This window comes from Mastigoproctus giganteus, chromosome 14, assembly GCF_048544385.1.
Source record: "Mastigoproctus giganteus isolate SK-2022 chromosome 14, ASM4854438v1, whole genome shotgun sequence".
Taxonomy (NCBI): Eukaryota; Metazoa; Arthropoda; class Arachnida; order Uropygi; family Thelyphonidae; genus Mastigoproctus; species Mastigoproctus giganteus.
In genome coordinates, this window is record NC_143588.1 from 98,860,774 (window position 1) to 98,876,201 (window position 15,428).

At 38.9% G+C, this 15,428-nt stretch overlaps 1 protein-coding gene across 1 annotated transcript in view; it reads right to left on the minus strand.

The window, feature by feature from the left end:
* Nucleotides 1-1,080: 1,080 nt before the first annotated feature.
* The window catches only part of Naprt (nicotinate phosphoribosyltransferase), a 144,533-nt gene continuing 130,185 nt past the window's right edge, over nt 1,081-15,428 (minus strand). Inside the window, exon 15 of the mRNA XM_090389320.1 lies at nt 1,081-1,265. Within this exon, the coding sequence (XP_090245446.1) occupies nt 1,188-1,265 (78 nt within the window). The 3' untranslated portion in view covers nt 1,081-1,187. The remainder of the gene's footprint in view (nt 1,266-15,428) is intronic.

Sequence of the window (15,428 nt, forward strand, 5' to 3'; positions counted from 1 at the left end):
AAGTATATAAAATATCCAGTATTTTCATGTTTCTTAGAAACCAAAAGGTCTTCTTAGGTACACAAAGAATACAGCATACGCAGCATTAAGATACCAATGTTGCATGTAGTGGGAGGGGGGCCTTATTACTTAAAACATTCTGAAACATCACTATGCAATTACAGGGCAGCTTATGGCATTGAAAATTTTAAGTTTCTTCGTGTGTGTAAACTATTTCAGTTGTGTTGTTTTTTAATTATCACACTCTGGATAATACAATCTGATTTGACAGTTTAGTTGCCAAGTGACTTTTTTTTCCCAAAAAATGAGTATTGTTACAATAATCTCCAGTTAGTGGCAAACTATTGTACCAAATTTTGATTCACTAGTTACAGAAAGTAACTGAAATGGTAGCTAATACAAAATTATTAATTTTTCTTTCTTTATTACATGAAACTTAAATCTAGTAAGAAATAAAATTATATTTACAATAAACTACGCATAAAAGAAGTCTAAAAAATGTTGAAGAGAAAGTTCTTCATCTCTTTTAGATACTATACAGAATAAATAAAGTGGACTTACAGCAACCTGTGACAGAAAATTGAATAAGCTATGTTTCCGTTCAGATTTTACAAATTTTGCAAACATTCGTTATAAAAATAAATCTATTCATATGAATACTTGAGAGCATTGTGTTATTCCCAATACTATAGGAAAAATGGTGGTAAATGGCATTTGTCTCATATTAAGCACTTCATATGTTTACAAAATACTCAAAAATAATGAATTTCTGCAATATAATAGTTATGTGCTTTATAACAGCATAAAATACCACTGGTAGCTCAGAAATTTATCATTTTTGACAGCAAGTTATTTCATAATTTTTACATCTATACAACTGAAAACCTAGTAAAAATCTAAATATTTAAACAAACAGAAAATCTATAATTAAAAATAGAGAAATGAAAGAAAATAATATTGGGCAACTTAAGTCAAGAGTATAAAGTAAATATCTATATAAAACAACGCATTTAAATAAAATTTATCACTACTTTTCCCTGATGATGTATAACAGCATAAAGTCTTGAAGTTCAGGTTATTGCTTGTTCACCGGCCATCACTAAGAAATGCTGTCTTCTTTTATCGCTCATTTCATTTGCAAAGAGCAAAAATTTTCATTGGATGGATATTTTATAGGCTTCCTACTTTCAGGATAATTCTCCAATAGGTGCATTTTGTAACCACAGTTCATGCATAAAGTGGTACAACTCATCTGACACAGATACCTATAACAAATAACACATAAGAATTAGTATATTAGAATTGCACACTTATTCATATTACAATCTATATGCTCCTTTATATATACAGGCAACACCTGCTTAATACAATTCTATTAGAAATAAAAACCACATTTTACCCATTTGTCCACACATGCATAATTACTATTCACAGTTATAAACACCCCACTTAAAACAGAAGTAGTCAACTGGTTAGTATCATGCTTGCTACAAAAGGAGATTCAGCACAGTAGATTGCTTGCAGATTTTGGTTGAATTTATACATTTTTCTGTATCAGAGAAAAAACTTTGAGCATCAGAAAATATATTATAAAACTCTTGTAGCAACCAAACTGTGCATATTAAACAAAAGTTTAAGAAAAAAAAAATATAAAAGGAATGAAGAATAATACAGGCACATAAAGTTACAAGACAGCAAAATCAGCTAAGAAATGATAAAATTGGATAGAAGAGGTAAAATTCACAAAGTCACTTTCAAGGCAAGAAACCTCTTTATCAACTTAGAAAGGTATACAGCACACAACAGCATTAAATAATAGAAGCAGTGAATAGCATTCAGTATGTAAACTATCACATGATACCATATAAATGTAATGGCCACACACACACACACACACACACCAAACGGTGTGGGAGACAAAAAGAGCAGGGACAGTAGAGAAGGAAAGAGTTAATATGAATTTGGAAGCACAAAACGTCATATTTTATTAGCAGCATATGAAGCTTGCAAATGCTTTTCACACTGCTAAATTACAGCCTACATTTAGGATATAGGTTCCTTTGCTGAGATTAGCATTGGTACCTGCTTTACAAATATAGTGATTATAAGTTATGATATTAGCAAAAATCATGGCAGCAACCAATTATCAGAATTAAGATTATTGTGCTGGTCAGACAAGCACATAAAAAATCACTTGTAGTAATACCCAAATGTATGAACTCTTAAGTTTAGTAATAAACTTTTAATATTGTCAGAAAGACTTTCTATACTGTCCCCAACAGTAAGCATTTACTACAAGTTATAAGAAACAGATTTCTGAGAGTGAATCACAGATTTCTGAGAGTGAATCACAGTTTCCTTCAACATGGTTTCCCTGTTTACATCAGTTCCTTTACAACAAGCTGTCTATCACTGGCTGTTGCCAGTGATAGACAACTTTTGATCAGGAACAGGACTCCACTCTTCGTTGATGATGTGTAATGTCTTGAACCTTTGTTTATCTGGTAGTGCAATCATATTTGTGATTCTTTAAACTAACAAATTCAAGGCATGACTATGAGTGCCCCTATTAGCTCTTCCATCACTAATATTTTCTCAAAGGAGCTGGAAGTAAACCTATTTTCAATGCCAGTTCCCATCAGATTGTTGCAGCAGTATACTGATGATGTGGTCATTCCCCAGGACTCAGAAGTGCTGCTCTTGCAATATATTACAATTTTCCACAAAATTAGAAACTGACAGTGCCTTCCCAATCCTGGACATTAACATGCAACAAGTAGCTTTATATCTTGAAACCACAGTCTATAGGAAACTCATTTGTGCTGGCTAAATTGTTAACTATGGGCCTACACTTGCTCCAGGACTTGAAGCACTCCATATTTACACAGCAGCTGGGTTCCAACTTTGCAGTTGGACTGCATGTTGGTAAATTTCATATGCTGCTATTAATAAGAGGCGTGATCAAAAAGTTCAGGGACTGAATTAATATTCAGGAAATTATGAAGCTTATCAGCTCTCTGGATGGTTCTTCTTTAAATTAGTTGCCTTGACAACCATTTGTAAAATGCCTTTGCTACTTTTGGAAGCATTCTTGATAGGCTTCTTTTGGAGCCATTAATAGTTCCTGGGTCACATTCTGAATAATTTATTTAGATGTTGCAAATCAGTGACCTCTCAAGGGGACCTAAAGCTTGGGAAGCAAAAATCCAAGGAAATATATCCAGCGAGTACTGCAGAACATGGCAATGAAGTGCTTTGCACTCCATCACCATGTTCCCCCATTAAAACAATTTTTGAATGCAAGGATTTCCATGAATGGAAACCTCTGCACACAAGAATTGTTTTGATGGATGGAATGGAAATTTCCACAAACAGACACTGCTGAGTGTGCAGGGCTGTTGTTCTGTTGCAAGTGTCAATTCTCTGAAGCTTGTTTTTCTGACTGTTTTCTCCTAACATCATGCAATTGCTATAGAACTGTTTTGTAGTATTCCTAAATCAAATGTTTGAGTGTGGAACAAATTCATAATGCCCTGTGAGTTTAAAAATATAATATGCAAGACCTTCACATTTCACTGAGATTGTCTTCTTTGAGAGGAAATTTTCCATTTAGAGGATTGGGCCTTTGTTTCTAGGTCATTGCCATACACCCACAATTTGTTGCTGATAAAGATGGGAGAAATGGTGTGGATCATTAGCAGCATGCTGATGAAGATCCTGAAATACAAGAACTCAAAGATTAATAATGCAATTATTAAGAAACTCAAAAGAAAAATAATGCAAGACTGAAATGAATCACATTCCCAAATCTTGTGTCAAAATTGACTAGCATATCTCACAAGAATTATCAGTCTCACTATCAACTTCATGGATAGTTAAATGCCAGTTGCTACTGATTATATCATGAATATGAGTGATTGAATCACTGGTTTTTGAAGGAGGAGGCCAGAGCAAAGATTATATTTGACAGACAAGTAGCTCTCTTTAAACAACGTAAATCACTGAAAAGTCTTTGAGTCAACTCCAAAAGCTATTTTTAACATATTATGGGTTTATTTATGCAAATTCACTGCTCAGTGAAATAATTTTAAAATGTGACAAAATACAACAACACCTTCTATTCAATATACACTTGTTAACTTTAGGGCTTTCATCTAATCCAGACTGAACGTGGGACAAGTCAACTTGCTCTGATGCTGCAATTTCAAGGTACAAAGTCAGCCCTCAACTTTTTGATGACATCTTATACATTTCTTTTTACTGCCAAATCCTGATTTTCTTCCCTTTTCCCTTCCTTAACTTTCTTTAGGGGCCCCTCTAAAAACTTTTGCAATAACATTCCATTTGAGGATTATAATGTGGTAGTTTGCATGTTTCATATTGGCCCATGCTTCTGCTATTTAAATCTGTTCTGTGCTGTATATTTCTAAGTTGGTAAAGAGGTTTCTCACCTTGTAAGCTAATGGTTAACCTTTTCACTTTTTTCTTATTTCACAAGTTCTTAGCTAATTTTACTCTTTATAGTTTTAGTTTATTAAACCTTGTTTAATGTTTATGTACCTTTGCAAGAATGTTTTATTATATAATTCTTGTATTATTAGTGTTTACTGTTATGTAGCTTCTGCACCATTAAGAATTAAATAATTACTATGGTATATAACAACAGTGGGCAAATGCGGCTCTTCGTTGACTTAAGTGCGGCTCTCATTGAAAATTTAAATCCGTTTTTTTTTTTATTTCAAAACTTTTTTCACTGAATCTTGTTAAATTAACTAAGTAAATAATATTTTGTTATAAGGATTTTATGTTGTGTTTTATTTTTATGTCTAGATATTTTGCTATTTTTATTTTGATTATAAATAAATCCGCGCGCATTTACACTGCTGGTGCCATCAGCCAGCAGTGCTTTTCGTGCTTTTTCAAAGAATCTGGTAAGTAGACTTTTTTATTAAGCAATTTAAACTTGTTTGTGGAGTGTAATTTTTCCGCACCATAAATTAATTTAATTATTTTGTTTCAATTTCAGACTTCGGAATTAAATTTATTTAAATTTTTTGATAACATGACCTCAGAAAATATCAAAAAACAAAAATACAAACAAGAAAACAGAATCTTTCAAGAAGAATGGGTAGAAAATTTTGCTTTTATTGACAATAATGGAAAGTCGTATCTTATTTGTAAAGTTACAATTGCAAACTACAAAGTAAGCAATTTATGTCGACATTACGAAGTAAGTCATCCCCACTTTTCAACTCAATTCAAAATTGCGAACAGAGAAACTTAAGTCCTTGCAATCTGGTCTTCATAAGCAACAAGGACTCTTGTCTTCATTTAGTCGCGAAGATGACAGAGCAAACGAAACTAGTTTTTTGATAGCTTGGAATATTGCTCATGCCAAATGTCCATATGGAGGAGAATTTATTAAGGTGTAAGGTATATTGTTGTCATGTGGCACCAGGGGTTCCCCCATCTCCGTGTTGCTTTCTTTGTGGGTGTACAAGTTTCCTGGCGATGCCAGAGGTTTAAAAGTGTGTGGGTATTGTACCTGTGTAATGCCGTGTACCATTGTTCATCTGGTCATTTAGCCGCTGGACCCCCGCTGGAGCCCAGTGTTGCCAGACCAGGAACCCAGTAGACTTAGGTTACTCTGGCAGGTCCTGCCGCGTAATTTCCTGATTTCAGTGGCTAGGACCTAAAAAAAAAAAAAAAAAACACCTTATGTACATACACATATAAGAACGTACACATATATGCACAACAGTGATACATAATATATACGCATCCATGCAATCATAATTACTTTGGATGATTGCATACAGCATGTGTACATGCATTCATATGGCAGGAGTAGGGCAGTGCGTAGGATAAATAATTATGCCGAGACTGGGTGAAGATTATTTTCTGGCTAGATTAAATTTAGTGTGTAGGGTGCTAGCGTCATGTATAGATAGAGTGGGGGAGGGGAGGAAGAACGTTGGGGGAAAAGGCAGAAGTATGGGGGACACAGAAGAGATTTCCCCCAGGTGGTCAGTGAGGCATGCCCATGCCTCACCAGAAGGAAAGGTGGGGTAGCAGGGGGGGTGAGGTGACTGGTCGTCTCGTCCTCCTGCCAGGAAGGGGTATTAAAGGAGAGCAGCCAGGCTAGTGCTTGGCTCAGGCCACCAGAACAGCTGCTATTCGTCCTTTATTCAGATTTTTTGTCTATCTTCATGGTTGCCTGGTAGGTCATCTTTGGTGTTATGCATTTTGGCTTCTAGCCATTATGTGGCTAGTGTGCATTCAGGTCCTGTCTTCTTCTGTACAAGGCTTCAGCGAACTTTGAGAAGGCAATATATTCCTGCATCTAGTCCAGGAGGTGTTGTTCTCTATCTCTGGGCAAAAAGGTGATCCGGGTGATGAGCTGGCAGCGGAGGTCATCATAAAGCTGGCATTCATGCATGAGGTGGTGCCAGCTCTCCACAGCAGCAAGTAGGGTCATCTGTAATGCCCAGGACTGTAACTTTAGCCTTAAAGGCACCATGTCCTGTTAGTAGGAAGGTCGTGTGGAGTCCCGGCATGAACCATGCTGGAGCCATTGGATAGAGTTTTCCAACGTTGGGGAAGAATCGTTTGGTGACTTCTCCCTTTGGGGAATTCTCCCATCTGGTTTGCCAGGTTTGCATGAGGTGATTTGTAAGTCTCTTTTTCTCAGTCAAACGGTTTGTGGTAGAATCTGTGGCGAAGGTGCAGGCTCTTCCCTTGAAGAGTTCATATAATACTCCACATTTAGCTACTTCGAGGTCTAAAGGTAGGTTGCTGCCGTGGGTGCTAATGTGCTGCAGGCCTGGGTTATAGCGAGCAGCATGGCTCTATGGATAGAGTTGAGGATTCTGCGATTTACAGCCATGATGACTTTGGGGTACCATGCTCCGGAATAGGTAGCTATCGACAGGAAGGCAGCTTTGTAAAACAGCTCGAGGGTCTTCTTTTTCAATCCCCAGTCCCTTTTTGCGACTCCGGTAACGAGGGCTGTATAGTCCCATATCTTCTTACGGATGTATTTCAAGTGTGCCTGGAAGGGGAGAGTGGGATCCAGTATTACTCCCAGGTATCTAAGTTCCTTGGACAGTCGTAGTGTGATACCATAAATCTTAATCTGGGGGGGGGGGTCTCCTGTAATCTAGGGCACCCTTGAGGAGAATGGAGTCCGTTTTGGTTGCAGAGATCCTAAGGAAGTGGATATTGGTCCACTCTTGTAGGATTTTAAGGGCATGATTTGCATTTCTTTCCAGCTGGATTCTGCTGTTTGCCTCTATCATCAGGATGAGGTCGTCTGCAAAGGCTTGTGAAGACGCCTCTCCAATATCGGTATTTAGGAATTCATCCAAGATGATGTTCCATAACGTGAGTCCTTGTGGACAGCCTCTGTTGATTTTTCTGGTGAGTATTTTATATGGAGCATTCACCATGATGAGTCTACTGGAGAGGTAGCTTTGTATTACTCGATAGAGGTTGCCTGGCATCCTACTCCCCCAGAGCCAGGCCACCAAAGGGTGTCGAACGCCCCAGCGAAGTCGATAGAGATAGTCAGGAAGTATTTGTTTTCTGTGGCAGCTGCACGTGCAAGGAGGTTCTTCAGGACATCTACAGTTGACGTTCTTTGTCTAAAACCGTACTGGTTTGGGGACATTAGGTTTGCCTGTAGGTAGTGAGCCTGTATTCTGGTTAACAGGAGTCGTTCCAAGAGTTTACTGCAGACTGTTAGTAGGCCTATTGGTCTATAGGAAATCAGTTGGTCTGGTGGTTTTGTTGGGTTTTTAATTATGAGTTTAATATTTGCTTTTTTCCATTCCTTCGGATAGGTCCCAGTTTGGAGACATAGATTGAAGAGGTTCAGTAGCATATCGGGGGCTATCTCCACCACCTTCCTGATGATTTCCAGCTCCAAGAGGTCCGGACCTGGACGTGTCTTACTTTTAATAAGGTGTGCAGCCACTTGTAATTCCTCTATTGTGAAATCCGGTTCCCTGTCTTCTGTTCAGTAGTTGTCATTCTCTGTGCACATCTTGATTTGTTGGGGTATCTGCGGGTCTACATGAGGGTGGAAAGTTGCGTCCAAAATATTGTTAACAGATGCCTCCCAAGAATTGGTAGCATCTCCCTGTGGTGTTATGGTGGTTGAAATTACCTCTCCCCTGGGGAGTTTATTAGTGGTTACTTTGTAGACCACCCCCCCAGGGGTCAGTGTTGCCAGTGGTTGCAACCAGATTTTCCCACGAGAGTTGTTTACTTCTGTGTATGAGTGAGGAGTACTGGTTTCTGGCCTCCTTGTAGATTTCCCATAGTGCATCCACTTCAAGGGCAGGCCAGGAGCATCTGGCTCTCTGGAATGCTTTTTGTTTGTCCTGGACTTCTCTTCGGAGGCTCTGGAGCTCCGGACTCCACCATGGTACAGGTTTTCTTCGTTTTATGGCAGCATTTGCTGCTTTAGTAATGATCGCTGTGACTGTTTTTTGGAGTTGGTCAGGGTCTTGGTTTGTTTGAAATGCAGCTTGCTGTGTATCTTTTTCTGCTATTAGAGTATCTCTGAATTGGTTCCAGTTTGCAGTGTTCAGGCGCATATCTGTGCAGCATTTTTTTCTCAGGATATTGTCTGTGATGGTCTCTGTTGAGTTGGAAGGTCAGGACCCTGTGGTCGGACGTTGTCCAGGCATCCTGAACCATCCAGTCTGTTATATTGCCAGCAATGTTCCTAGTGGCTAGGGAGACATCGATGGTTGATTCCCATTGTTGGTTGCAGTAAGTCGGTAGTTGATTAGGTTGGTTTAGCACTGTTATCTTTGATGTTGCTAGGAATTCCTCCAGGCGCTGTCCATTCCTTGTCCCCTGCCTGTCTGGGGATGGCTGTACCAAGCTGGTGACCTGCAGTTCATGTCCGCTCCTATTATTAGTTTCTGGTTAGGGAAGATATTTGTTACATGTTCTAGGTACCTTGTAGCCATAGTTATGTTCTCTCCAGGGCGGCAATAAAGAGCTACGACAGGATGTGCACAGACTGCCCAGGCCATGCAGAGGTGAGTGATCCCGATAACTGTTATATCTGGGTTTCTGACCACAATAGCGGCCCAGGGGATTTCATTTTCAGGCTGTATGATCTTGTATTGTAGGGGGTATCCCCTTACTTGATTGGCGGCTGCGTATGGTTCTTGGAGTATGATGATATCTATATTTTCTTTCGTTGGCTTTCATCCTGACCTGGTCAGCCACTGCCCTGGTTCTGTGAGCGTTTAGCTGGAAGAATTTGATTACTTTAGTGTTGAATTGTTTATGGTGTGGTGCCATAATCTGTTCTGGATTGGGTCAAGCTCTTGTATTTTTGGTATATGGGACACATGCTGTCTCTGAGGGAATGGGAAGCATCCATTTTCTGACTTCTGCAGTTAGCACAAACGGCATCTGTGCTCTTATTTGGGCAGTCAGTGAAGTCATGGCCCTTGCCAGCACAGTGGCCGCAGGTTCACACAGCCTGGGAGCATGTGTGCGACGTGTGTCTAAACTTGCAGCAGTTGTTAGCATTTGATGATAGCCACATGTTCGCGGAATCGGTGGCCACCCCAATGTATATAAACTCTAGTCTGATTTATAAGTATTTGCCAAGCTACTGGGTTCAGTTCTACAGACCAGTTGACTGTGCTCGAGGACTTGGTCCTGATGGTGTGCTTGTGTGTCACATGATCATTTAGATTTTGATCTGGCAAATGTTTGGACAGATTTCTAACAAACAATTCTCTTGCGACCTCCTCGTGTTTGATATCCTTATCTAGGTCATATATAAGGATGGAGGGCCTCCTTCCTTCTTGGGGGTTCAGCTCTGAGCCCCAGGGCTGCGATCTTGCGGTTGGCTATTATTTCGTTTATTTCCTCTGTGGTCTCTGTTTCGATAACCACGCCTGGATTCCTTGTCTTTCGTACTGATTTTATTTTTGTGGTCCTTAGGTCATCGGAGAGGTTATCAATTATTGCCTGCTTAATGCGTTCGTTAGAATGTTTGTCCTCTTTATAAGGGGTTTCAACACTACAAGGTTAGGTGGCCGAGTGGTGGATTTCTCCTTGGCTTGTATTGGTTGGGTGGCTGTGTGGTCACACTGAGCCGGTGTCCTCAGCGCATCAGTGTAGGAGGGAGTGCACTGTGGCATATGTTTTGCTCCTCCTTCCTTATAAGCTCCAGTTTAGCTGTGGCTATTTCAGATTCTAAGTATGTTTGGAATAAAACAGACTCCATTTTATTCCATAAAGTAACAATTTGGCCTCTGGGGCCTGCAGAGATTCTGTTGCTCTGGTCCCTAAATAGGTCTTCTAGGGCTGTCTTGAGAGTGCATGCTTGATCCAAGGGGGGATCCCTCTGGGAATGCAGGGTCAAGGGGGGAATCCTTCGGCTTGGTTTCAACTTGTTTTCCTGGTTGTAGGGAGTCAGGATCATCATGAGCGTCCTTTGGTTGGCTCTGGCTTCTAGTTGCTCTGTCCGAATTAGAGACTGTTTGATTTTTATTTTTTCTTTAAGCCAAAGGTGTCGGTTTAACTTCTTGAGTATGGAATTGGTGTTCAGGGTTAACTTGTTCGCAGTCAGAGTCAGTTTTTTTTTAGTGTGGTTCTCCCACCATGTTTGTATCCATTTCGGATTTTCAAAGTTATCCGGATTAGTGAGTTCTAGATGCATTATTTTGTTCGAGGGCTCTGAGAGCTGTTGGAGGATATAAACCACTAGTCAGTGGGTATATTTTTTGCCTTGTGAGCTGCAGGCGAAGATTTGGGGGGGGGGGGGAATAGCCTAGTATATAAGTGGCCCTAGGAAAACGGGGTTAATTTCTCTGGGGGTTTTTCTTGGCGCCGACAGTGGTGACATCAGTTTTTACACTACATGTATATTTGCTAAGATCCATTCTGTCCATGGTATGTCTATTGCAGAGGGGGGGAGAGATACAAAATACATATTTCACTAGCAAAGTAACGGTAATTCAGCACAGATGATGGAGCGCTCTTGCAGCTCGGGTTTGGCACAAGTTGGGGCACCTCCCCAGTCAAATGCAAGGAGAATTTATTAAAAGAAACTTGGAAGAAGTGGTTAAAGTTTTGGATCCAGATAATACAAAATTGCATAAATTGATTGTACAAGTTCCTATGTCATGCCGTACAACTGAGCGTCATATTGGTGCAATTAGTAAAAATGTTGAAAATAGTTTGATGTGTGATTTGAAAAATTGTACAGCATTTAGTTTAGTCTATAGACATTCAGGATGTTCCACAATTGGCCGTTTTTGTCTGCTATGTATCGGCAGACGTAAATGTGAAGGAAGAAATGTTAGACTTAGTAGCTCTTATCGAAACAACTCGCGGTATCGATGTTAGAAATGCACTTGATGAAGTAATGAACAGGTTTGAATTGCCTCATGATAAACTTGTAAGTGTTGCAACTGATGGAGCGCCTGCAATGATAGGGAAAAACCAAGGTCTCATTGGTCTTTTAAACAACGATCCTAAAATTCCACGTTTCTTACCTCTTCACTGCATAATTCACCACGAGCATCTCATAGCGAAGTACAGTAATACCCCGAAGTTACGCGATAGGTGGGTCCGACGAAAATCGCGTAAGTCGAATTCGCGTAAGTCGGGGTACAACTTTGCATATAAATACATATAAATTTTGCTTAATTGGGACCAAGGACTAACAAAAACACTAGTTTAGAAGAAAAATATTAATAAAATTGCAGTTCTTTATACATATTAATACAAAATATGTATTAAAAAACAAATGACTTACGTAAAAAAGTTATTTCGATGTCGATGGCTTCATAAAATCTAACAAATTCGTCTGACGACACAGCGCCTTCTTTTTTTCACGCAGAATTTCTTCGTAGCAAGCTAATAATTTTTTTATTCCTTGCTTTGTAGCTATAACGCGTTCTTCGTTGGAGTCTATGTTTTCTAAAATTTTTAAGCCCTTTACAATTGAGCCCTTTTCAATTTTCAACCTGTCAAGTTTGCAATTGTCATGTGCTTTTCGCCGTTGTTTCATTTAGGCCTGTAGCACGTGCAATATCGCATGGCCTTTCATTTCGCTCAAAGCGTTTCACAATTTCATATTTTTTCTCTATCGACAGAGGCGGACTGGCCATTAGCCTTGCCGGGGAAACCCCGGTGGGCAGGAGGCCGGTGTGATTTTGGCCATAAACCATAGTATGAGGCCACTATAAATTTTCCCCGGGTAAGAATTTTTGATCCAGTCCGCCTCTGTTTATCGATAATTGCTTTTCTTTTTCTCTCTGAATCTGCAGCGTCTTCACCAGGACGCTTCCTTTTCACACCTTTTAAGTATTTTACTCCTTTTTAGGGAATAAAGCACAATTACAAAACGAGGAGGCACGCTTGATACGCATAAACAAAGCTGCGCGCATGTAGCAACTGAATAAACAACACCATAAGACCAGAGATACACTATTAATTAACACCTCACATTTCTAGGGGTTACTACCATAAAACAATAAAAATCCAGTTGCGTTTCTGCTAGTGAAATCTGTTATAAACTGGTAGTAAACTCGATCTAATTGCATTTGCTATTATATTGATAGCTGGAATTGTGTTGGTTTTTGCGTTATTATGGTGAAATGTGTTTCCCCTTCACTGATATAAAAAACATAAAAGCAGCAAAGTTGAATTTTGTTCATCTTTCGCTCTCATTCTCCGCTGTCGCACCGTATATCGATAACATATGAAAAACGACCTTGAAGATAGTGGGCGGCAGCGTTGCCAAACGAAAAAATCAAGAACCACGTAACTCCGAGTTCGCGTAAGTCGGGGTAGCGTAAGTCGGGGTATTACTGTACTTCAAATACGAAAATGTGTGGAAGATTGTTTTGCAGATTGTGAATTTAATTAGAACAAATGCCAAAACACATTGTCAATTCAAGAACTTTTTAGAAGAGTTGCGAGTGAATGACGAAACAGATGAATTGCCCAGTGATTTATCCCTATGGTGTGTTGTAAGATGGCTGTCAACTTACGTTTTGAGCCGTTTTGTGGAACTCCTAAATCCTATCATAATATTTACAAAAGAAAAAGGGAAAAAATACCCAGAATTATAAAATGAAACTTGGCTTTCTGACTTAATGTTCCTTACAGACATTATACAAAATTTGCAAACACTTAATTTGGTTTTACAAGGAAAGGAAAAAATTATTGATTTGTCACAAACTGTATTTAGTTTTGAAGCTAAACTTCGGCTTTTTGTGTACGATCTTAAGAACAAAATATTTAATCATTTTCCACGAGTAAAAGCAAATATAATATCAAAGAAGAAACGTTAGACGAATACAAAGAAAAATTGGAAGAATTGAAAGCAGATTTCAAACATAGGTTTGAAGATTTGAAAAGTTTAAAATCTATATTTGCATATTTTGTGAACCCATTTATTTGTGATATTACTGAAGATGGATTTCCAATTTCTGAAATAATACTTGTTGAAAAAGCAGCTGGGGAATTGGAGTTATTAGAGATGAAAGAGGATCAGGCATTGCAAATGCAGCACAAATCTACTTCTATAATTGAATTTTGAAAACTCGTGCCAGAATCAAAATATCCGCGTTTAAAGAAAGCTGCTTGCCGTCTAATTTCAATTTTTGGTACAACATATTGCTGTGAATCTTTGTACTCCACAATGAAGTTCGTGAAGTCGAAATATCATTCACAGTTGACCAATCATCATCTCACAGAATTGCTGCAAACAGCTTTAACAAATTTTATGCCAAATTTCAAAGATTTGACCAAATGTTATACTTTTTATTAATGCATACTTTTTATGTTAAATGTTATACTTTTTATTAATGCATTTTTATTATATTTTATTTTTATTATTAAAATTTTGAAATAAGTATTTTGTATTTTCTTTCTCTTAATTATATTTTCTTATATATGTATACTTTACATAGCACTTAAAACTTGTGCAGAATATGTAATCATATTAATTAAATTAAATTAAATTTGTGTATTTAATACTATGTAACTATGGTGTGGCTCTTTATAATATATGAGAAACCGGAATGCGGCTTTTCATATTATAAAATTGGTCTCATTGACCTCATGCATGCCCACCCCTGGTATATAATATTATTGTATACAGTGCTTCTACCAACCATACAATTAAAAATAAGACTAACTATGGCAGAAAGACAGGATGAAGGATATAAAGATACAGGAAAGTACAGGATACACAGGAAAAAATGCTAAAATGATAGAATGGTAAAAAAAGTTGCTCACCCAGTAGCCAGATAATTTATTTTGTAATCTATCTTAAATTAATACACTGATTAGGATCAAAATTTTAAAATTATGGGAAATATAGGACTACTTTTCTCTTTATTACTTATTATAGAAGAAAAAATAAATTTAAGTACATTAAATAAGCAAATATTTATTACAGCCAAACAAGCCAGAGGTTTAATCATGTTGGGAGGGAACAGTGAAATATAATAAACTTAAATTAAGAAGATAAAATAAATTTAAGGAGCATTGGTTAATACGAAGCTATCAGTGGTAAATACAGGGTGATTCACTACCAGTGCGACAAACGTGCAGGAGGTGTAGGGGGCACAAAGACGAATCGGAATCACATAGCATTGCAGGGTCCAAAATGCCTTCGTCATGCGGTAGAGGACATTGAACGGGAGGTCGCGTGAACAGCGATCCTGCTGGAAGTCAGCATTTGCAAACCATTTCTGTTGAAGAAACCAAGTAGCAAAAGTCCTCCGGAGTGGATAATCCGCAGGCTCCAATAATTGGACACGTTGCAGATGGTATGAACTCATTTGGTTTGTTGACAGTATCCTCCATACAGTGGATTGGGAAATACCCAATCGTTGGCCTATCGCTCAAGTACTCGTACTCGGAGTGCCTTCTGCAAGACATAGGACATTCTCCTCATTGTCTGGCATCCTCGTCGTTCGCTCTCGATTCGTGGTAGCTCTCGTGAAACAACCAGTCTCACGTAACCATCTGTGCACACGTGCGAAAATCGTATATATGAGGAGCACACCTGTGCGGGAAACATTTCTGGTACAAGCGCAGAGCGGCACGCCAGTTACAGTCTGCAGCTCCATACGCGAGGTGCATGTCGGCCAGCTCAACGTTTGAATACTCGTCCATCCTACTGCCTCAGGAACCAGTTCGCAAATGCTGACTTCCAGCAGGATCGCTGTTCACGCGACCTCCCATTCAACATCCTCTACTGCATGACATGACGAAGGCATATCGGACCCTGCAATGCTATGTGATTCCGATTCGTTTTTGTGACCCCTACACCTCCTGCAAGTTTGTCGTACTGGTAGTGAATCACCCTGTATATAAGAAGGAAAGAAAATAGCATCCACTGATAACAGTTATTATACTAATCCAGAAAA